The 25,136-nt window shown below is 43.8% G+C and overlaps 1 protein-coding gene across 2 annotated transcripts; it reads left to right on the plus strand.

Annotated features, from left to right (window-relative positions):
* The first annotated feature begins 3,186 nt into the window (after window positions 1–3,186).
* VSIG2 (V-set and immunoglobulin domain containing 2) lies at window positions 3,187–24,674 on the plus strand. 2 transcript variants are annotated; one of them, XR_012716945.1, is made up of 8 exons: window positions 3,187–3,332; window positions 6,554–6,717; window positions 12,653–12,860; window positions 13,644–13,796; window positions 15,161–15,280; window positions 23,387–23,534; window positions 23,869–24,365; window positions 24,561–24,674. XR_012716945.1 is itself a non-coding variant. In XM_075278552.1 (7 exons), exons 1-7 carry the CDS (start codon window positions 3,281–3,283, stop codon window positions 23,975–23,977), a joined length of 954 nt encoding a protein of 317 aa, XP_075134653.1. In that variant the 5' UTR covers window positions 3,187–3,280; the 3' UTR covers window positions 23,978–24,403. The 2 variants fall into 2 exon arrangements, 1 of the variants encoding a protein (XP_075134653.1); XM_075278552.1 differs by lacking the exon at window positions 24,561–24,674 and having other exon boundaries at window positions 23,869–24,403.
* The last annotated feature ends 462 nt before the right edge of the window (window positions 24,675–25,136 follow it).

Below are 25,136 nucleotides of genomic sequence, written 5' to 3' on the forward strand. Positions count from 1 at the left end.
AAGCATGCCGGGTTCATGTGACGTCAGTAGGACGGAGGCCTGGCAGGATCACGGAGAGGTAAGTAACAGTTTTTTATGTTTATTACCTCTCCCGATCCGCCGGTCATTATACTCGGGGGTCTGCAAAGACCCCCGAGTATAATGATAGCCCCGTGGGGCCCGCGGTGTCACTTGCCGATCCTGGCCCAGCCAGGATCGGCAAGTGAATAGGGCCCGTAACAGCCTATTTAAAAAAAACCGCAGCGGTAGCGGCTGTCACCGGGCCCCCTATTGGCCCGGGCCCTGTGGCAGCTGCTACTGCTGCTACCACGGTAGTTACGCCACTGATGTAAGTGTTGGTGAAAGTAGAACATCCAGGACATCTCAGTAGTCTGGTCCTTGGACCATGCTCACATGCTTTATAGCTTAATATGCCTCAGTGTCCAGTATATTACTAGTGGAACCATTGCAAGGAATAGATCAGATGTGTTAATAACATATAGATATAGAACACTATAGATTCCATTGTTGATGAAAGTTGTTCTGTTGCTATAAGTTAACTGATCACAGCACATAAGGTGTATTTCAGTCCATTGGATATTCAGTTCTTTATGAAATTAATATTTAACTTGTAGTAGCTGAATCAGATGTGCTCAGTACCAGGTAGCTGCAAGGAGAAGGTGTGGCCACCAAAACCCGATAAAGGGGAGAATAAACAAAATTTGCAGATAACGTCTCCAAACAACACGTGAAGCTGGAAATGGAATTCATGTCTAAGGTGAAGTGAGAAGATCAAGTGCACTGCTCTGATCCTTCTCATCATAGATGTTTGTCTAATAGGCCAGAGGAACATAGATAAAACCATGAGTCCTCAAAGCTCCACCAGGCAATGGTTTGAATTCACATAACATTGCTGTAGTCTATGCTCTCAATACTGAATGTTATCCTCACCCTCTGTAAGATTTATAAATAATATACTTAGATTTTAGTTATTATAAGACATTGGGTGCTGTTCCTCCAGGACAACTTCTGGTGAGGAATATCCAATAATCTTACACCTTGTGGAATGGTAGATTATTGGAGTTTTATCGCATTAAGGAGTTATATGTTTGTGATAAGATGCACCAGCTACAAATACACCTTCCATACACCCCTCGCATGAAACACAACAATTAGATGTTGTCTCCAGGAGGGGAAACTACTCCGTAATTAACTCAGTGTAGAACCAGAGACGAGGCGAGAAGTGGAGTATGGGGATGTTTTGTCATATGTTACCATACGTACAATTCTAATGATAGAGGGGGCGGAATGAGACAGCCTGGGGGATCCCCGTATTATAGGTTTGTGCATAAAGTAACACGGTTTCTACTGTCACAGGGTCTACTGTCCTCAATATTTATTAAAACAACTGGTACACACTATGGATGTGTATACTGTTTCTACAGTATACTATGCATACTGATCATCTTCATGAGAATTTTGTATATATGCCTTCAATGTCCAAGACTGAACCGCTGCACCATCTCCTATCTACCAAAATACTGCTCCCTATGCACAGGAATATGACAACTATAATACCACCCCATGCAGAAGAACATATCTACTTTAATACGGCCCTGTATGTACAAGAATATGACTACTAAAATACAGCCTCCTATAAGAAAAAAAAAAAAAGGTACTATACAATTGGTCTCAAAATTAAGACTATAATGCTAATCTAAGATGTACAACTACTATGGTACTGCCCCCAAAATACACTACAATATTGACCAGTATGTAACAAAATGTAACTACTGTCCTGTATGGACAAGAATATAATGATAATACAGCATCCTATATGAAGAATGTAACTACAATAACATTGTCTTCGATATGCAGGAATATAACTACTTGATAGGGAATTGCTTAGATGACAATTCCCCAGTAGCTGCTGAAGAACCCTGGAGGAAGGGGCACAAGAGACCGTGAGCCCTAAGCTGAAGCCTTCCACTGTCCTTTCCTCTTGCCAGGCCCTATCCTATGTAATAGGCGGCAACTTGGAGACGATCCTTTCCTATATACGTGACAAACAAAACGCAGACAAGACAAATAACAACAAAGGAAGGTCAGCTAGCCAGGGGTCAGTAACAGTTGAGCAATGCAGTGCCAAATCAAAGTCCAAAAGAATAGTCAGTAGGGAAAGCCAGAGATCAAGGATAAGAATACAAGTAAATTATCAAGAGAAGCCAGCAAGCACGAGGCAATAACAGGCACCAGTGTGAATGTGAGTCAAGACTAAATAGGGGAGGATGAACCCGCCCTGGACCTGACAGGAATGCAGGCTGTCAATCACAGGGCAAGATCAAATTTAACTACTTCATGGAGAGAGGCAGACAAGGGCAGAAGACGGGTGTGGTGCAAATTCAATTCCAGAAATAGAGCCGTGTTCACACAGTGCAACCAAAAACTCTAAGCAAGGAACTAAACTGCACACGCCTCCTGCACTGCCGCATGCGAGCAGAGGATGGCGCAGTGACCTGAACAGGCAGAGATGTTACACTACTATAATACAACCCTCGATATACAAGAATGTAACTATTATAATACTGCCCTACATGTGTAAATATAACTACAATAATATTGCCGTTAAGGAAGGGAATATGAATATGTAAAGTAAAATAGTCCCATATCAAACTGGAGTTGATATTTATAGGGATTTTACAATCTCTTATGTTGGTGGTGGGTCTGACGCCCGGACCGCACACTTATCAGTTGAGCGTTGCAGCTCAATGTCTCATACATGAGTTGGAGCGAAGCTGTTGTCCATCACTGTAGCATTGGGCGACCAGAGTTAACCTGATCACCTGACCCCCACCGATCATATGCTAGTGGTAAGTAATCAGTAGGAGATAGTACATGGTGACAGAAATCCCCTTTAATGAAACTTAATTACATTTTTATTAATATTCCACATAAAACCACAGAGTGAGACAGGTAGAGCTTATTATAATTGTCTAAGGTCTGTCCTAGAAGTGCCAGGTCAGGCTGTATGAAACCGAGAACTATTAAGGATGGCGACAGTAAAGGTTAAGGGGCAGTTTTAGTCTACAGTAAGGTTTTTTCAGTACACGTTTAATCCTAGTTTTCTTCATCCCATGTACACCTTGCTTTAGTTTTCTCTTAGTTCACAGCACAGCACTATGTAAATATGGTGGGTCCTTTGCTGCGGTTGGGCCAGTCCCAGTGACTCACACAATGCTTGAGCAGATAACAGGTTCCAGTCCTCGCTATCAGAACGACATAGAAACCAGCGCCAGGCACCATGCTTCATGAATGTTCCCTTCTCATATTCCTTGGACTCGCAGCTCACACAGGTATGTGGTTGATCCTTATGTAATTATAGAACATAGAAGCTCCAGGGACTGTATACAAGAATCTGTGTGGGACCCCAGACTCACACTGAAATGACATATCATATCCACCAGGGTTATTGATGCAGGCTGCCACGTACTACCAACCAGCCTGTTACCTAGCCCTCACCTTAAACATTTCTGTTCTGGTTCCCCCCTCTGGTGGCTCACTCCTGCCTTAGACTGGGGCCCTCTTAGAAAGATGACTGGTGATGGGGCCCTGCAGTGACAGTAAGAAGATGAGGCCCATATGGGAGCATAGTGGTCGGCCTGCCTCAGTGCCTAGATGTCATCTCTGCCACTCGTATCTATACATAATAAACTAGGTAGTTTGTTAAATATTCCAGCAAGTATATCATATGGCAGCATAGACTGTGTGAGATGCTGTACTCTATTTGTACATAGTGCAGTGAACGTACTGTGCCAAGCACCACTCCTGCAGGGGTTGGGGTCTCGGAGTCCACTAGCCCCCCTGGGTCTGGGGCCCACCAGGGGATTGAGCTGCTCCTCTGCGTGTTAGTCTGGATTCATGCCTGGATTCCTGTCTCAGAACAGAATATTTTAGGCTAGGTTCATATCTTCGCTGGGCTCTCCATCGTTCAGTTTGCTGAGGGACCTGAATGCCAGAGAGCTCGGCCGCCAAAATAGTGGTTACCCTCAGACACCAGCTGTGCCTATAGACTATAATGGGATCCACCAGTTATTCATTGGGTGCCTGTGTTTTTTACACTGATACGTCCTACGCACAGGAATTTTCTCTCTGCCGATTTCTGTTGGTTCTATAAAGGAGTCTCCAGCGGAGATGTGAACTTAGCCTTATCCCCATCCTGAAAAGCAGTGAAATGGAAAAGTTTCTTTGTGTTCTTAGTGTTCAAAAGGAATGAGAAATAGCAAAGGAGCTTCATAGCAGAACTTAAAAGTGAATCTCTCACTACCAGGGATGTAACTGGAGGCTCAAGGGCCCCAGAGTAAAAAATTAACTTGGGGCAATTTCTTCTCTCACTTACGAGTCATGTCGTCCAGGCCAGTGATGCAGAACTAACAGTGTGCTGCTTGGGTCTTAAAAGATTTGACGTACAAGCTCCAACTTATATGTCTTTTCCCTTCCTCTCCCCCAAAAATATAAATATTGGAAACAAGACAACTTTCCAACATGGCAGGTCTAGATACAGCAGCATAGCCCTATGTATAGTAGTTTACTTTTATAGTACAGTCATACATAATTTCAGAAAAGCAGAACAGCATAGCAGAGTTTAAGAACAGCAGAAGGACATAAAGATAGTTATTAAATAGCATATATCATAAAAGTAATTAGAGCCAGACTCTGTACACTGTGTAGTAGCCCAATCGGGGTACAGTCTCTCAGCTCCTATTCAAATGGGCTATGATAAATTTTAAATCAACAAAGCAGAATAGCGAAGCAGAAGAACTAAATTGCAGGCCAATATTACAGAGCAACAGATGTAACAGATCACAAGAAACTCAGAACCGTAGCAACATAGAAAAAGAATAGCAGAGCTGAAGAATAGCAGCGTAATTGAAAAGCAGAATGGCTGCACATTGCAAGTAGAGCGGCAACATAGAAGTGGAGAATAACAGCAAAGCAGAAGAGTTGCTGAATAGTATATAAAGCCTTCTATTCTAGTGCATTGTTGTGCTCTCTGTATAATCCTCTATGGATGAAATAATGCTTTTATGTTTGTAACTTGTGTAAGGAAAAAAAAATGCAATAGGTTAAGGCCACGCGTTGCGGAAAAGCAGAAGAAAAAGGGCTGTATTTTACAGTACCTGCAAAATTAATGAGATTCTGTGTAGTCTCATTCACATATTGGCCCAGGTTTACTATTGTGGGTAAATCTAGTTACTGCTGTAAACATGGCGCATCTTTGGCACAGTGTTGGACACTTTGGTGCATCTAGATTTGTTTCAATTTTTTTTTGACTAGCCAGACATGAAGGTGTGGAGTCTCAAATAAAGGAGTTATGACTTAAAGAGGACCTTTCACCATCTTCATCAAGTCTAGTTCATGTCCAGTCATTTAATAGCTGATACTCCATGAATTCTAGCACAGTTGGAATTTTTTCTCTAGACCCCACTGTTCCTGAGCTATGAATGCTGTTAGTTGTGGTACTTGATATGCTATTTAGTCTCTGTACTGTCTGGGCGGCGGAGACAGGTATGAGCAACAAGGGGTGTGATTCAGACACTGTCCCTGCCTGTGTAACACGTTCCGTATCAGCGGCGTTAAAACAGATCCCATTGCTTTCTATGGGAGCCGGCATATGTGCGCTCCCCATATAAATGAATGGGCTGCTTTTTTTCCTATTGCTTTCAATGTGATACACGTACAGAATCAGCGAGCGAATACTCCGTGTGAAGGGGCCCTGACACTGCCCTTCTGATGCTAGGTTCACACCTACATTGGGGCCGAAGTGCAATCCGCTTAAAAAGCGGTTACGCACAGAAACCCGTGGACCTCATAGACGATAATGGGGTCTGCCCAGGTTTCTGCCTGAAAAATGCAGAGAGAAAAGTCCTGCTTGTAGGACTTTTCTCTCTGCATTTTTCAAGCAGAACAGGGGACGATATTCCCAAATGGTGTTCGAGCACAGGTGTGAATCCAGCCTGACATTACAGAGCTTAACTAGCACATCAGGCAACAAAACTAACAGCACTTGTTGCTCAGGAATGGTGGGGTCTGGAGAGAAAATTCCAACTGTTCTGGCATCAGAGGAGCAGTAACTATTAATAGATGATACAAACTTGAATTTGTGGAGGTGGTGAAATGTCATCTTTAAATGGCCAAGATCGTGATGTAAAATTTTGGCTCAAACTAAGCCAACTGAACGACAGTAGAAACTGAGACTAGACAATTATAGATACACCAGAATAATAATCCAGCATCAGCCACTGTGATAAATCTGTCATATTTTCAGAACTGCCTAAGTTTATACTGTCTAGCTATTAGTAAATCTAGGTCATTGAAAAAAAAAGCAATGGAAATTCTGCATTTTCAAAATTGCTGTGTTTTTTCCCCCCATTGACTTATATTGGATGGTAAAGGTAAAATTGAACAGCGCAGATAAAACAGCAACATTTTCCTGCATTTGTTTTCCTGAATAAACGGGAATATTCTTTTCCTCCCACTATATCCAAACTGAATCCATTATTATCCTTTTCTTCAGGCTGGGTTCACTCTGTGTCAGTGACAACTCCTGAGAAAATTGTGGTTGGGAAATCGGGCTCCACTGTGGTCCTGCCTTGTCAATACTCCACCACTGTTGGCACGCAGTTTGTGGTAGAATGGAAATTTTTTTCCAGCAGCAAACAAACAACAAGATGGCAGCAGGTAAGGAGGGAATACAGAATACGCATGTCTGCCATTGTATGGGGTGTACTGTCACTTTAAGTATCATTTCCCAAAAAGTTCAAACATTAATGAATATGAATCCTCCAGTCATCCCCAATGCTGATCGGCCAATTCATTTTCATTCTTGATTATAAATATCTATTCCTTGGAAAGCTGGATGACAATGAATTAGCTGTTGTTGCCTTGCTTTTCCAAGTTCTTGAAATACAAATGGAAGATTATAAAGATAATCTGTTTTCCCTTAGCCCAAACAGCAGCACAAGATGGGGTATTCCTGCCCCTGTGTGCTGTTAGGACAGGTGGAACTTTTAATTAGCTAACAGTTTTTCCCCCTATAAGAGGCCAGAGCGACCTCCTCCCCCCTGTGTTAGTCAAAAAGTATAAAAGGCAATATAACAATACAAACATTACCATAAACAATGGGAGGGAGCCTTGTGCTGCTGTTTGGGCTAAGGGAAAACAGATTATCTTTATAATCTTCCATTCCCCCTACGCCAAACAGCAGCACAAGATGGGGATCTAGCAAGTAAAATCCCAACTAGGGTGGGAGATCTTGGCAAGCAGATGCCAAGACAGAATGTCCGAAGGCTGTGGCCTCTGAGCTGCGCCAGTCCAATCTGCAGTGTCTGGCGAACATCAGATGAAAACTCCAGGAAGCAGCGGAACATATCTGCTCTAAGGAGAGCGAGCGTCTCTCTGACCGGGAAGTTGGTCCAATTCCGGTACTGGTAGGTCTTGAGCGCGAAGAGAGCAAGCGATGGCCTCCCTGATCCATCTTGACAGGGTGGCTTTAACACCTTTGTTACGGCCGTAGGTATTGATGAGCAGGTTCTTCGAAAGGAAGCTGTACAATCCAAATATATGCGCAGATATATGCGACCCTAGGACAAAATCCCTGGATGAACCCAAGTTGAACCCTATCAGGGAAAAAGGTAATGAATGGCTCCGAGGCAGCAAAAGCTTGTAATTCTCCAATCCTTTTGGCAGAGGTAATTGCCAACAAGAAGGTTACCTTGTAGGAGAGATATCTCCAGTCCACTTCTGTTAAGAGTTCAAACGGGGGAGAACAAAGCCCCTGAAGAACCGCAGCCAAGTCCCATTGTGGGACAGGGGGCTGCATCTGAGGGCGGAGCCTAGAGGCCCCTTTAAGGAATTACTTTAATAGAGGATCTTGTTATAACCAGGTCCCTAGAAGAGCGGAAAGTGCTGAAACATGAACCTTCAGGGTAGCTGGAGTTAGCCCCTTATTCAGGTCACTCTGTAGGAACTCCAAGACCGATTCGATAGCAGAGTTATTAAGCTGCCTATCCGAGATCCTTTGGTAACTCCTGTTAGTTGAATCCGCTCTTGAATGGGCCAACGTTCTTAGAACGGCCTGGGATAATCGTCTATCTCCGTATACGATGCGGTCAACCTCCAGGCCATGAGGTTGAACCTGTCCAGGTCCTGGCAGAGCTGTCAGTTCAGAATTACCAGGTTTTGGACTTGTGGAAGCCTCCAGAAGGTCCCTTGACTCATTAGGATGAGGTGGGTAAACCATGCCCTTTTTTGGCCAGAACGGCATGATCACTATTGCCGAAGTCTGGTCCTGCCTGAGTTTCGCCAATACCTTCGGAATCATCAGAATAGGAGGAAAAACGTATGCCAGTTTGAACCTCCAAGGTATTGACAGGGCATCTACCGCCAAAGGATTGTCTTCCCGGTAGAGGGAGCAAAACCTTGTCACTTTGGCGTTGTACTGGGTGGCCATCAGGTCCACCTCGGGGAGACCCCACATCTCAGTGAGATGATGAAAGATGTCCGGATTTAGGGACCATTCGCCTGTCATCACCAGGCCTCTGCTTAGCTGATCCGCAAGGATGTTCAGCCCACCTTGAATATGAACCGCTGATAGTTGTGAAAGATTCCTCTCCACCAGGAGAATATTAGATTTGTCACCTGCAGAAGCGAGGGGGATCTGGTTCCCCCCTTGTTTGCTGATATATCGGACTGCTGTTAAGTTGTCTGTTTCACTCTCACAGCTTTCCCTTGCAGGTGGGGTGCAAACATTAGAAGCACACGGTGCACCGCAGTGAGCTCTTGCCAGTTGGACAAATGAGCCTTCTCTAAGCTGGTTCCAGGTCCCACGTACCGGGGTCTCCCCCAGAAGCACTCCCCATCTTGTGAGGGAGGCATCTGTGGTCAACAGGGTCCAGGATGTCTGGACCGTGGATTTCCCGTCTCTGAGCTGGGACCACCAAGCCAGTGATCGACGGGTTCTGATGGATAACTGGATAGGCTTCTGTAGCCCCGAAGGACTGTGGTTCCCGACTCTCAGGATCTCGCACTGTAAGGGGCGCATGTGCCATAGGGCCCACAGAACTGCCTTGATGGCTGCGGACATGAGACCTAGGACCTTCATGGCGGTCCTGATAGTAACCTTCCGGGTTGTGGATAGGTGATGAGCCGCTTGACCAATCTTCTCCTTCCAAGGAGGAGGCAGGGAGATCATCATGCTAAGAGAATCCAAGATAAACCCAGAAATTGAATCGGGGTAGATGGAACCACTACCGACTTCTGCCGGTTTATTAGCCAGCCCAGCTCATTTAGGAAAGCCACAGTGGATTCCAACTGTGTGGCAAGCACCTCCTTTGACCGGGCTTTTAGGAGCCATTCGTCTAGTTATGGGACAATAAGATCCCTTGGAGGCGCAGGGCAGCTACGACCGGGGCCACTACCTTTGTGAAGGTGTGGGGGGCCAAGGATTTGCCGAATGGGAGAGCTGTCTAGATAAAGTTGCTTGATGCCCTGGAGAGGGAGGGTCCTTACGTATTTGTCTGGCTTGAACAAGTTGAAGGACCGATGGATCTTGGATAAGCCGTGATCAGGCGGACATATGATGAGACCAAATAGCCTACCCAGCCGATCTAGATGTGCTCTCCTCAGAGAGGGAGGCATAGGTAGTCAACAGGGTCTGGCGTTAGATGGACCATGGCCACTCTCCACCAGAGAGGGATGCATCAGTGGTCAACAGGGTCCAGGTAAACTGGACCGTGGACTCTACATTTAATTTCATGTTCCTCCTATGGAATGCTTCTCTAGATGTGCTCTCCACCAGAGAGGGAGACATAGGTAGTCAACAGGGTCCGGCCTTAGCTGGACCGTGGACACTCTCCACCAGAGAGGGATGCATCAGTGGTCAACAGGGTCCAGATAAATTGGACCGTGGACTCTACATTCAATTTCATGTTCCTCCTATGGAACGCTTATCTGGATGTGCTCTCCACCAGAGAGGGAGACATAGGTAGTCAACAGGCTCCAGCCTTAGCTGGACCGTGGACACTCTCCACCAGAGAGGGATGCATCAGTGGGCAACAGGGTCCAGGTAAACTGGACCATGAACTCTTCATCCAATTCCACTTTATTCCTATGGAACTTTTCTCTAGATTCGCCCCACTAGTGAGAGAGGGGCGTTTATAGTCAACAGGGTCCAGCGCTAGCTGGACCATGGACATCCCGTCCTTAAGATGGAACACCACCTGGATGAAAGACAAATTTTGAGGAATAACTAAATTGGCTTGACCCAGACTGCTGAGTTTTTTGTCAGCTGGATGACACAGCCTCCTCCATCCAATTCCTCATTGCCCGTATGGGAATCTCCTGTAGATGCGCTCTCTACCGGAGAGGGCTGTCTCTGTGGTCAACAGGGTCCAGACTATCTGGACATGGACATCCAGCCCTTAAAGTGAAGCCCCTCCAGGCCCCACGGGTTGTGATTCCAGGCCTCAGACTTACCTTCTGCAGGCCGCATGCGCTATATGGCCCAAGGGACTGCAACTGCAGACCCTGACATAAGATCCAGTAACCTTTGGCAGTTAGGATGGAAACCTGCTGTATTACCTATAAATAATGCACTGCTGATATGATCTTTTCCCACCTAGAGGAGGGAGATTTTCAAGCAGACAGAGTCCAGCATGAAGTTTAGAGACTTTCTCCATGTGAATGGACCATGAGAACCACAAGTACCTTATTAACTTTTTTTTTTTTTTTTTTTTTTTTTAATATCACAAATGCAAAGTGCAACTGGGATTGAACCCAGGATACTGTGGATTCAGGCATACAAGTCTGTAACCCTACAGCTTGAGCCACTAGGGCTTCTATTTCTAAGTAAGACCTCTTATGAAAACTGGGAGAGGGAACCTTACCAGAAATCTGCATGTACTCCTTCACCCAGGAGATGACAACAATAAATGAAGGGCTCCTAGCTGGAGGACCCCGTACTGACAGCAGTGCAGACATGCATAACCTTACAACAAATTGCCTTAGAGCATCCACCATCATGTGAGCAATAAGCAAATATGCACCTAATAAGAAATGATAGTACATAGGTATATGAACCCTTCTTTTAGGTTCACAGCATATAGTCCCCGCTTAGGAATTAAATGCACATTGAAAAACCGCAAGAAATACAAAAATTTGGTTGGATCTTACCAGAATGGCGGTGAATCGACTTCGATATTGTGAAGTTGACAGAGTGCCCATAGCAAATAGAAATTAGTGCTTTTAGTCTCTGCAGTGAACACAGAGGGAAAGCTGAAAGAGGACACGGCTTACCTTACTGCAGGGCAGTAAATGAAGTGCAGCTGAAAAAGTCAGTAACCTGCACAAGGCAGGTAAGACAAAAGACTGCAGTATAAACCTAGATCTTTCACTCAGAAAGAAGGGAAAGAGAAGAAAGGATCTAAGACACCTTATTCTAAACCATAGAGGAGGCCACAGCCTCCTCCACCTGTCCAGTCGCACAGGACAGAAAAAAACACAGGGGGGAGGAGGTCGCTCTGGCCTCTTATAGGGGGAAAAACTGTTAGCTAATTAAAAGTTCCACCTGTCCTAACAGCACACAGGGGCAGGAATACCCCATCTTGTGCTGCTGTTTGGCGTAGGGGGAACATGTTATTTGACAGATATCAAATTAAAGGTTCTAGTAAAATCTGTGTCAGGACCCCTATATGGGCAATGGTTGTTTCCCAACTTTCCAAGGAACAGATATAGATACAAATGACTTGACAGCAGAGGGTGGCTACTGGACTGACATTTATTGAGTATCCTGTGTCTTTCCTCTGCCAGTTTCTCCTCTTATATACTAATGAATCTGGTGATAATGGAGATTACATATCGGCCAAATCCATGAATCATCCTCGCTCGGTGATAAAGTGTAGGTGTATTGGGGACGGTCATCCAGTTTTCCACACACCCTCAGTGGCAATTTAATCTGTAGTGTTACGCAGATTTGTTTACTTCCCTCTTTCTCTCTGTGTCAGTTTTTACTGTAGTTTTGACATTATGTTCATGAGACAGGTAAGCGAGGATGAGAAGAGTTATAGGTCTTGCTCTGATAGATGAGTGCAGTAAAGCAAGGCATTATGGAAAGATGCAACACATTTTAGGATGGGCACAGAATATACTCTAAACCCTGTTATTATTAGTAGGTTTAATCACTGGTACTTAAAGGGGTAGTCCAGACGAAAATGGACAACCCTTTTAAAGTTTAAGTAAGCTGGAGGCAGTGAAAAAATAATAAAAAATGCTTACTCACCTGTCCCTTTGCTCCGGAGTCCCCCTGTGCCTCCCGGTTCATCTACTCCAGTGATGTCTTCCGGCTTTATGCCACTGATTGGCTTCAGCAGTCACATGACTGCTGAGACCAATCAGCAAAGGGCCTGAATGTCACTACCTCTAAAAGTTTTGCCTGAACAACCCCTTTAAATTATTGATCTGTAACTTTATTACTTTATATTACATGTTGTTATATTATAATTACATCCATATTATGTTACATTACATCTCACATTTCATGTTATTATTCATGATATAATATTACATGCTATTACACTGAATTCCATTAATATTATTGACTTTCTCTTTTTCTGTTCAGATTTATTACTATTCTGATGGATCAACATATAAACCGGGGTCCCAGGCAGAACGACTAACTGCTGTCAATAACCCACCAACCTCAGGAGTCGCTTCCATACAGCTGACCAATATTGGCTGGTCAGACAATGGCACTTATATATGTGAAGTGAATAATCCTCCTGATTTCAGCGGAAGCGGATCTGCGATCATACAGCTCATAGTCCTTGGTGAGATGAGGAGTAACATTCAGTAAAAACAAGATATATCATTAAAGGCAGTGGTGTACACACACAAGAGGGGACCCCAGAGCAAAGACCATAAAGGGAACCCCCTGTATGCTTTTGTCTGTAGGGTTTTGTCTTTGTTCCCCCTTACCCCTGCTGTGTCATAGCAGCTGCTGACATGTACAGCTTTAGTTAACCATTTCAATAATGGAAATTACAGCACCCAGCTATAATAATAATAGTAATACCTTTATATAGCGCCAATATATTCCTCAGCACTATACAAATCACAGACAGTATAGGAGTGAGGGTTCTCCATGAGGAAATAGGGAGACACAAGAGGTAAGAGGGATGGTCCAACTAGCTTTTAATAAATAAGGTCATATAAGTGAAGCTGTATGATCCCATCACCAGCCAGGAGGTCAGGGCAGTGTCAGCCTGGCCCACCAGAGTACCAAAGGATCTGGTAGACCAAGGCTATAACACAATAATGGACCAGTAGAACATATCCAAATTCATAGAAAAACATGGAGTATTCCCAAGAGAAACGTTTTATCTGGTGGGCCTAAGGAATCTCAGTCTCACACTGAGTAAAGGCAACAAGCGAGGACCTCCTATCACAGGGTGGGTGATGAGGCAAAATGAACCAGCAGTGGGCTCCACTTCATTGTTATTATTCTAAACTTCCATATCCCGTCCTGTTAAATAAGAAACTGAAACATTATGGGTCATCCTATAGGTGGCATGAACATGAAGGGAAAGAAACTTTTTGTTCTTTAATTTCAGCTCCTCCGACTTCTCCAACTTGTCAGTCTAATGGAAACACTATCATGGGCCAAGATGCCACCCTGACCTGCTCCTCTACTGGCAACCCCTCACCAGTCTACAAATGGTCCATGGTTGGCGCAAAAACCTCACTGCTGCCAGGAATGATGGAAAGTAAGGAACTCTAGCCACGATTGTAGAAATATAGTGAGCAATGTGAATTATATCATTATACCGGACAAGTTATATCAGTATAATAGATCAGTGATATCAGTATAAGAGATGAGTGTATCATTGTAAAAGAGGAGTTAACTCACTATAACAGAAAAGTTTCCAGTGTGCCAGTCTTATGGGAGGTTTCGGACTGAGAGTAAGGCTACATGTGTGTCCAAGTGGCACTTTTTTTTTTTTTTTTTTCCCCTTTTATGTAGATTGTGAGCCCCACATAGAGCCCACAATGCACATTTTTCTCTCAGTATGTCTTTTTGGAATATGGGATGGAAATCCATGTAAACACAGGGAGAACATACAAACTCCTTGCAGATGGTTTTATGCCCTTGGTGGGCTTTGAACACCAGGACTCCAGCACTGCAAGGCTACAGTGCTAACCACTGAGCCACCATGTGGCCCTTTCCGAATGGCACATTCATGTAGTGAGACAGGCTGCAAAATGGACAGAAATAGGTCCTGTCCTGTATTTTGCCCCAGGCTCATGGCCTCCTGCACAGACCTGTCATTTTACATGGATGTGTGTATAGTGCCATAAGAAAATAATGGGTCAGTGTGCTAGCCATTAAAGGCATCCTATCATTTAGAAGGTATTTTTTCTCCCTAACACGTTGGAATAGCCTTAAGGAAGGCTGTTCCTTGGGCCTGGGCAGAGCCGACTGTGTATGCCCACAGGCCACAAGAAAATGGCCACTTGCTTACTGTGTAAACAGCCATTTTTCTTGTGGCCGTGGGCATGCGCAGTCGCCTCTGCCCAGGCCCAGGCCTACAAGTTTCACCGCCTATGCCTGAAGAAAACACAAGAAGAGGATGCTCCTGACAAAGATGGAGGCAGCAATGGAGAGAGTTCTCTGGCAGCATTGGGGACGCCCCCAGTGCTGTTTGAGTGCTGGGGCCCGCCCCCAGTGCTGCAAGAGAACTCATTTGCATACCGATAAAAACTGATATTTCTACTGAACGGCCACCCGGAGAAGACATCTAAAAGGTAGAAGACAAATAGCCTTTCTTAAGGCTAATCCAACGTGTTAGAGGGAAAAAATACCTTCTAAATGATAGGATCTAGAGATGAGCGAACACTGTTCGGATCAGCCGTTGCGAACAGCACGCTCCCATAGAAATGAATGGAAGCACCTGGCACGGCGACCGGCCGCCGGCAAAGTGTACGTACCAGGTGCTTCCATTCATTTCAATGGGAGCGTGCTGTTCAGAACGGCTGATCCGAACAGTGTTCACTCATCTCTAATAGGATCCCTTTAAGACTTTAACCTTTTCCCCATTCTAACAGTATCTTAATTACTTGTCTTATACAGATGAGATAACGGGATCCCTATTACTGACTAACCTGTCAGAGCCGATGTCTGGCACTTACCGCTGTACAGCCTCCAATGAAATGGGTCAAGCCAGTTGTCAAGTGTCCATAACAGTGTCAAGTAAGGTCTCTTCATTCATCCTGTGCTTGCCGATTTATTTTACTTTGTGTCATTCTACGTCTTCCTATACAACAGGGCTCATTGTGTAAGTTAGGGTGCAGCACATTCAGCTCTGCAGTAACTGTCTTACTACACGTAATGTCTGTACACAGGGATAGTGATCACACAATGCAAGATGAAAGGGTACTGTGTTGACAAGCAGTCATAGAGATGAAGCGTTGTCTGTGCGGTTGTCACTCACTCAGTGTCAATATTTAGATCCTGTTTATAATAGAGTTTATTATGTCTCAGACTTCGGAGAAGATTATCAACAATATAGCATAGCGCACAACACCCACAATGCAGGATTGTCTGCTAAGAAGCACAGCACCACTTCTCTTGTCCTGTATATTTGGTGTAAGACTAAGTATCGCCTATCATTCTATTTAAACATAGGCTGCACAGTACACCTTCTCACATCCTATGTGATTGGAGTCATTCTCAGTATTTACTCTTCTCTTGTCCCACAAATATTCATGTTCTGTGTGTAATTGTCAGTATTTATATGATGCGGCCACCACCATGTGTCACAGTGGGGATGGTGTGTTCAGGGTGATGAGCAGTGTTACTTTTCTACACACATAGCGCTTTGTATTTAGGTCAAAAAGTTAAACTTTGGTCTCATCTGACCAGAGCACCTTCCTCCACATGTTTGCTGTGTCCCCTCTATGGTTTGTGACAAACTGCAAACGCCACTTCTTATGTCTTTCTTTCAACAATGGTTTTCTTCTTGCCACTCTTCCATAAAGGCCAGATTTGTGGAGTGCAGGACTTATAGTTGTCCTGTGGGCAGATTCTCCCACCTGAGCTGTGGATTTCTGCAGCTCCTCTTGGCTGCTTCTATGACCAGTGCTTTTCTTGCTTGATCTGTCAGTTTAGGTGGACGGCCATGTCTTGGTAGGTTTTGTAGAATACTTCATCCATTTTTGGATGAAGGATTGAACAGTGCTCCTTGGGATACTCAAAGCTTGGGATATGTTTTTATAACCTAACCCTGCTTTAAACTCCTCCACAACTTTATCTCTGACTTGTCTAATGAATTCCTTGGTCTTCATGATGCTGTTTGTTCACCAATGTTCTCTAGCAAACCACTGAGGCCTTCACAGAACAGGTGTATTTATACTGAGACTAAATTACACACAGCTGGGCTCTATTAATTAAACGACTTCTCAAGGCAAATGTGTGCACTGGATTTTATTTAGGGTTATCATAGTACAGGGTTGAATACTTTTGCACTTTTCAGATTTGTATTTGACTATCATTTTGAAAACCATGTATCATTTTCTTTCCACTTCACAATTATCTGCTACTTTGTGTTGGTTTTTCACTTAACAGCTCAAAAAAATACATTTAAGTTTGTTGTTGTAAGAAGAAAGAATGTGAAAAAGTTCAAGGGATATGAATACTTTTGCAAGCCAATACATATAGTTAGGGAGTTAGGTGAGGTACATAGGTAATTTATAAAGTGCGGAATTGGTGGAATCGACTACAGTACTTACTCTGCTACCCCCCTCCCCCCCAAATATTGGAAATAAATCTAAATATGGAAACAGATTTCTGTGTTGTATATACATTTAATTGGATATGCACAATGTGTGTTATAACATGTGTATATGTATATGTTATAGCATGTCTCTGACTATGTGTCTACAATATGTGTTATAGCATGTGCGTATATCTATATATGTACAGAGTGTATTATTGTTTATGTGTGTGTTATAGCATGCCTCTAAGTATGTGTGTCATAGCATGTATGTATATGTATGCACAGAATGTGTTATTGTGCTTGTTTATGTGCAAGCATGTGCCATAGCATGACTCTGAGTATGTATGTTATAGCATGAGTGTACATACTGTATATGCGCAGAATGTGTTATTGTGAATGTGTGTGTTTATGTGTGTGCTATAGCATGTCTCTGAGTATATATAGCATGTGTGTATATGTATGCACGGAATGTGTTATCGTGCATGTGTGTATGTATGTGTTATAGCACGCCTCTGAGTATATGTTATAGCACGTGTGTGCTTAAGTGTGAGTGTATTTTGTATTTTAATACTGAGCCCTTCTGTGCATATTTCTTTTTGTATGTAAAACAAATTACTGAGCTATGTTGTGTTATTAAGACTCTGTTCACATCTGCATCGTGATTTCCATTAAAGGGAAGTCATGATGCCGTTCCAGATCTGTCACATGACAAATACGAGTGACTCCCTTTGAATCCCACTGACTTATAATAATTGTACATTTAGTTTTGTCATGTTGTCAGTCATTTTTCTGGAGCAAAAACCAATGCATGCAGTGCTATTATTTTTTTTTACATCAAATATGAAATAAATCTGTGACTCAGGCTCTGATGCAGATGTGAACACAACTTAATTTATGCCGTCAGCTTTGGTCTGTTACTTTATTTATATTTATACAAGGCAATGGAAAAATCCAGTGGGAGGAATTTATTTACCCATGTACACCATTTTTTCTAGATGATGGGTGATAATGTGGGGCATATTTAGCATAAGGCTCTGTTATGCACCAACTTCCCCTTTTTTGTAACTCACTTGCACAGAGTGGGGGCAGAGAGAGAGTCAGTGTAGGGACATCTGGACCCAACATATGGCTTTGCTTATTTTTGTTACGGCCTATCCTCAGGATAACAGAAAAAGGAACCCATTGAAGTCAATAGGAGGCTTTTTTTCAGAGCTGAAATTCCACACCAAATTCCTCACCATTTTCCTCATAAGGAGCAACTTCCGGTTTTAACAGAGCTTCTTTCTAATTTTAATGGCAGGGATAGGATGGGAAATGTAGTAATCTTCAAAGAAGATTTTCAAGACCTATGCTAAGGCTTTATGGGTATGGACTCACGGGAAAGGGATGTAATAGTACCACTATATAAATCATTGGTGTGACCCCATCTAGAATAAACAGTTCAATTCTAGACATTACTTCATAGAAAGGATGTCTTAAACTTAGAAAATGTACAACGGAGGGCCACAAAGCTGATAAGGGGCATGGAGGATCTCAGCTATGAGGAGAGAGTAAAGGAGTTAAATATGTTTAGTGTGGAGAAGAGGCGTTAAACCTGTATATAACATATAATTCAACCATACAAAAAATATGGGTGAAAAGCTGTTTCATGTCAAAGGACAAGGAGGCACTCCCTATATCTGGATGAATTAAAAAAGGCTTAATCACAGAGGTGACAAGCAGTGGCGTAACTAGGAATGGCGGGGCCCTGTGGCAAACTTTTGACATGCCCCCTCCCAACCGAAGACCTCAACCGACCCCCTCCTCCGCACTCTGTTATGTCCCTTAGTAAGCCCTGCACACAGTATTATGTCCCTTAGTGTCCCCTGCACACAGTATTATCCCCCATAATGTCCCCTGCACACAGTATTATCCCCAATAGTGTCCCCTGCACACAGTATTATAGCCCATAGTGTCCCCTGCACACAGTATTATCCCCCATAATGTCCCCTGCACACAGTATTATCCCCCATAGTGGCCCCTGCACACAGTATTATGTCCCTTACTGGCCCCTGCACACAGTATTATGTCCCTTACTGGCCCCTGCACACAGTATTATCCCCAATAGTGTCCCCTGCACACAGTATTATCCCCAATAGTGTCCCCTGCACACAGTATTATCCCCCACAGTGGCCCCTGCACACAGTATTATGTCCCTTACTGGCCCCTGCACACAGTATTATCCCCAATAGTGTCCCCTGCACACAGTATTATCCCCCACAGTTGCCCCTGCACACAGTATTATCCTCCATAGTGTCCCCTGCACACAGTATTATATCCCATAGTGTCCCCTGCACACAGTATTATCCCCCATAGTGTCCCCTGCACACAGTATTATGCCCCATAGTGTCCCCTGCACACAGTATTATCCCCCATAGTGTCCCTTCACACAGTATTATGCCCCATAGTGTCCCCTGCACACAGTATTATGCCCCATAGTGTCCCCTGCACACAGTATTATCCCCCATAGTGTCCCTTCACACAGTATTATGCCCCATAGTGTCCCCTGCACACAGTATTATAGCCCATAGTGTCCCCTGCACACAGTATTATCCCCCATAGTGGCCCCTACACACAGTATTATCCCCCATAGTGGACACCCATAAACAATTATTATACTCTGGGGTCTTTTCAGACCCCAGAGTATAATAATTGGAGACCCGGGGGAATAAAAACATAAAAAATTACTGTTACTTACCTGTCCCCCGGTTCCTACACTGTCTTGTCCACTGTCGGCCCTCTTCTATGACGCCGGACGTCACATGACCCAGGAAGCAGGCCGGGTTCATGTGACGTCAGAGACGTCAGACAAGTAAGACGGAGGCCTGGCAGGATCGTGGAGAGGTAAGTAACAGTGTTTTTTTTACGTTCCCTTACTTCTCCTGGGCCACCGATCATTATACTCGGTAGCGGCTGTCACCGGGTCCCCTAATGGCCCGGGCCCTGTGACAGCTGCCTCCGCTGCCTCTACGGTAGTTACGCCACTGGTGACAAGGCTTCTTCATTGTAAGGACTGTGAATGTGGAAATCCTACCCCAGGAGTTGGTCACAGCAGCAACAGCTGACAGATTGAAATAGCTTAGATCTCTTTTTACAGAAAAGTAGCATGATGCATATGGGAATGTATATAATGCTTATTTCCTTCACTTTTCCATTTACCCATGCCCACTCCCATCCCTTGGAGAAACCTATGTCTTTTTCAACCGTACTATGTAAGCTTTCATAGGGTGAGGGGTAGCACCAATTATTTCTCTAAGATTTTTGCTGATTTCTTTCTTCCTTGGCATTGTGTTAACATGCACCTACATGCTGCAGACCAGCAAACTGCCAAAACCTCTGCTTTTATAGCAGCGGTCATGGTGAACATTTAATCAAGCATTTGATTAGCAGCATGAAATGTCTCTGCCTGTTAGGTCCCTGCGCCACCCTCCTCTCGCACTGTGGTGCAGGAGGTATGTTCAGTTTGATTCCTTGCTTAAGGTTCTTGTTGGTTTGTCTGAACACTACTCTATTACCTCTTCTTTGTAAGTGATTTTCTACCACACCCATCTCTTACACCTTTGTTTCCCTCTGCTCCTCAAAGAGTTTAAATTACCCTTGCCTGTGTGATTGACAGCCTGTCTGCCAATCAAGTCTGGGACAGATTCTGGACTTCCTATAAACAGGTCATCTCTCCACACATGGTGGCTGGCTATTGTGACTTTGTTCCTTGCTAAGCTATTTTCTTCCTATTGTATTGTATTTACTGACTTCTGACCTTTGACTTTTCCTGTTACTACTCTTTTGGATTACGATTTAGTACTGTTTTGTCTCTCTGGCTTTGACCCTTGGATTGCTGACTCCTCTTCTCTGTTGTTTGTCTTGTCTGGTTTTGTGTACACTTATTCAGAGAAGGGGTGGTCGCCAAGTTGTCCCTGTCCTTAGGGCAGTTGTGGCAAGTAGGTAGGGACAGTGGCTGGATCAAGTTTAGGAAACTCAGTCTCTATCTTCCTCCCTGGTTTCAGCAGCAGCACTGGGAATTGCACAACTAGCATTCCCTTACACAGCACCTGGCTGTTACTTACCCTCTTTATTACTATGGAAGTGGTATGGCTGTACTCCACTATTCACACAATATGTCTGCATTTTAGCTTAGTTTTTACTAAATAAATAACAACATAGTATACTTTGTGTTGTTCATTTGAGGCTATATTTACTAAATTTTAATATCTTCTACAGACCAGATTTTTTAAATTATCTTCTAATATGTAAAACCAAACAATTTAAGGCTGCACTTTGTTCTTCTCATAACTGTATGGACACTGCACAGTACCACTTCTTTTGTCTTATATTCTGAAAGTAATTTTTCATATGTAATCTTATTCTGTATGTACGGACACTGCACAGTCTTTTCTTCTGTGCTATTCTGTGTATCATGGTTATTCTGTATACATGGACACTGCACAGTACCACTTTCTTTATCCTGTATGATGGTTGATCATTCTCTGTATCTGACGTAGTCTCTAAAAATGCAGATTGCATTTGTAGTTGAGTGCTGAGCATAATTCTGCACATTACCACTTTTCTTCTCTTGTATGCAAGTTGTAATCCTCAATATATTTTCATTCTGAACATCATAAATATTGTATAGTACCATTTCTATTGCTGTATATGCTCAGTATAATTCTGCAGAGTAGTGATGGCAAATCTAGTTCATTTTTGGAGATGAGTTCCTTATGATCTAGTACATTCAAAAGAGTAGTTTACTTAGTTCATTTAGTTTCTTATTTCTATATGGGTGGGTTCACATCTGCGCCCCACTCTCCGCTTTCAGGTTTCCATCTTCTGAATGGACAGGAGATGGAAACTGGCAGTCACTGGCAGTCATTTACTTGAATGGGTTTGCAAAGTGTCCTCCCGTGAGCGTTTTGTCGTCCCTGTGACGAAACCTTTTTTTTTTTTTTTAACCAGACACAAAGTCGGACATGCAGGACTTTGTGTCTGGTAAAAAAAAAACGGTTTCACCACGGAGACCACAAAACGCTCACGGGCACTCATGGGCGGACACTGTCTGCCGGGTTTCTGTGTCCTGTTGGCAGAAGATTGAAATCTGAAAGCGGAGACCAGGGCGCAGATGTGAACCCGCCCTATCCTGTTTCACAAATCACTATTAGCTACTACTACTACTAGATGAGATATAGTTCTGTTAAAGTGATCCGACATAATAAACATATCTGATCATCAGTCCCCAGCATCTGTAGAAACTGATCCTATACCATTACAGTCTATGGAGTTCGCCGGTTTCCTTATCCTTTTTATGTAGATTAGGTTTCTGTTCAGGGGGTCCCCAAGCAACCCCCCCCCCCCCCCCGCCCAAAACAGAAACCTGAATGCATATATGAACCTAGCATGTGACAGTCTAGTTAAATCAGATGCATATGGCTGAGAACCTATGATAATTTAAAGGGATTTTACCATTAACTTTTTTTTGTGGATAAGACGTCGGAATAGCCTTTAGAAAGGCTATTCGTCTCTAACCTTTAGACGTGGTCTCCGCTGCTTAGAAATACTGATTTTTACCAGTATGCAAATGCGTTCTCTCACAGCGATGAGGGCGTCCCCACCGCTGCCAGAGAATTGTCTCCAGCGCCGCCTCCTTCTTCGTCCGCAGCGTCATCTTCAATATCTTCTTCCGGCGCAGGCTCGTAACTTCTAGGCTTCAGGCCTTGAGCAGAGCAGACTGCGCAGGCATACAGGCCACAGGAAAATGGCAGCTTGCACAGTATTGTTAGTGTCTGCACAGTCTGCTCTGCTCCAGGCCCGACGCCTAGAAGTTACGAGCCTGCGCCGGAAAAAGACATTGAAGATGAAGCTGCGGACGAAGAAGGAGGCGGCGCTGGAGACAATTCTCTGGCAGCGGTGGGGACGCCCTCTTCGCTGTTTGAGTGCTGGGGCCCGCCCCATCGCTGCGAGAGAACTCATTTGCATACCGGTAAAAACAGCAGAGACCACATCTAAAGGCAAGAGACGAATAGCCTTTCTAAAGTCTATTCCAACGTCTTATCCACAAAAAAAGGTTTTAATGGTAGAATCCCTTTAATGCTACAGATTCATGGTGAATGTGTATAAGAGAGCTGAAAAGCAGAGTAGCAGCAACTAGCATATTTATCACAAAGTAGACCTGACCTTTAGATTAACAAGCAAACAACAGGTGAGTTACATACAGACTCTCTTCAACTCACACTTGACTTTTTCCACTTTGCTTTTCCAGCATTAGGAACTATACAGTAAGTAGTAGTGTGCCGGTGAGTGAGTCTGCAGGGGAGGCCGCTGTGCTGTATCACTCCTTCCTTCCATCCACACCTCCTACTTGTGTTAGTTCCTGATGAGCTAATCTTTGTCAGGAACGAGAACTAAATAAGTAGTTCACTATGAATATCACTTCTTTTTCAACTAATAGTTCATAAATTACCCATTACTATTGCAGATTATAACTTCTCTTGTGTCCAGTAGACAATTGTGCAGGCAGTTTATTACATTCCACATCATTGTCTGTTTTGCAGGTGTCAGTGCAGCTGGGGTGGTGGCCGGCGCTGTGATCGGGGTTCTCCTGGCTCTGATTATCATTGCTGCCATTGTATTCTACTTGCTATGTTATAGAAAGAAAAGAAAAAATGTCACAAAACAAGATCACCCAGGAAATGACATAAGGTTTGTATCTGTAACTGGGTGTATAAGAATCACCGCTCCATAGTGCACCTCCTAATACTGACCCCGCGCCCCCCCCTCCCCATCCTCCATTGTGATGTTTTTTACTGGGAAAGTCAGTATGGACTCCAATGCAGCAAACCTTGCTAGCTATATAATAATATAATATTAGAGCTAGGATTATAATAGGTAAATTTTCTGGTCAGGATTTTGGGAAAGCTGGGTACTGTTTAAGGACTTTGCATTCTTTCTGGCCGCTTGTTATTTGCTCCTGTTTTTCCTCTGATGTTGTTTTCAGGATGTGGAGTGACACATTTTCTCCTCTTTATTCTCCCAGGGAAGATGCAGTGTCTCCAATGATGAATGACGAGCAGAGGCGCTCCAGGGAGTCACATCATTCCCGAGGATCCCGAGACACAAGTGAGAATCGGGCACGGGTGGTGTAATATACAATAAGAACTCTCAAAAAGACCACCTCTTTGAGAAGACCACCCCCTAATACAACCCAGATTTCCTGGTGTATTGGGAGAATGAAACATGCAGGATACAGACAGCATCAGTGTATTATCCCGAGATCCTGCAGTCACACAATACAAGGAATGTACTGTATATAGATGAAGATAATTATGTATTAACCCCTTCAGACAGGACGGTTAAGCTCAGTGTGGTTGTAAGCCCCATGCTCTATGGGTAGCTGATTTATTCTGTACACTATTAGACAATGTACATTACACAATGGCATTACATAATCACATAGCTTCTTCTTCTGATTTACATTGTTGCTTCAAGGGTTCATTTGCCAACAGAGCTCACAGTTCAGTTCAGAGCTCAGAAGTCAATGGTCTCCTTCACTACAAATCCTACACAGTCCTAGATAATCTAATAAGCATTGAAAAAGAAATGAGGGAGTAATGTAAATACCCTAAGACCGATGCCCCAGTTTGGCTGTGGCGGTACCGCTGTGGCAAAACCAGTATCATTTTACAGCCATTTGCCAACAGAGCTCACAGTCCAGTTCAGATCTCAGAGGTCAATGGTCTCCTCCACTACAAATCCTACACAGTCCTACAGATAATCTAATAAGCATTGAAAAGGAGATGAGGGAGTAAGGTAAATACCCTAAGGCCGGGGCCCCACGTGGTGTAAATGCCACGGTTTAGATATTGCGGAAACGCTACCCGCAGTGTTGTATAGTCACTGAAAAGTATATGGGATTCTAGCGAATACCATCCAGACATTGCTAAAAAAAAAATACAGCAGAAACACTGCAATTTCCTAAACCGTTGTAGTTTGGGAAATCGCAGCATGCCAATCGTACCTACAGAGACGCCAGTGGAAACCTGTGTTCCCTATGAACATATGTGCCCCATAAAGCCCCCTATCAAATTCTCTGACACTGCCCCATTACAACTACAACATCCATATAAGAGCCACAGTGCCCCAGTTTTGCACATTTTCCTGCTCCCTAGGATTCCTCAAGTTTTCCCAAGCATGAAGATACAGTCTCAGATGTTCAAGAAGAAACAAGGTCATGGTGCATTTAAATGACTATTTTCTACAGCTGTTTCTTGTACTCTGATGGTTGTGTGGTGAACAGAGGATTCT

Source organism: Leptodactylus fuscus, chromosome 6 (assembly GCF_031893055.1).
Source record: "Leptodactylus fuscus isolate aLepFus1 chromosome 6, aLepFus1.hap2, whole genome shotgun sequence".
Taxonomy (NCBI): Eukaryota; Metazoa; Chordata; class Amphibia; order Anura; family Leptodactylidae; genus Leptodactylus; species Leptodactylus fuscus.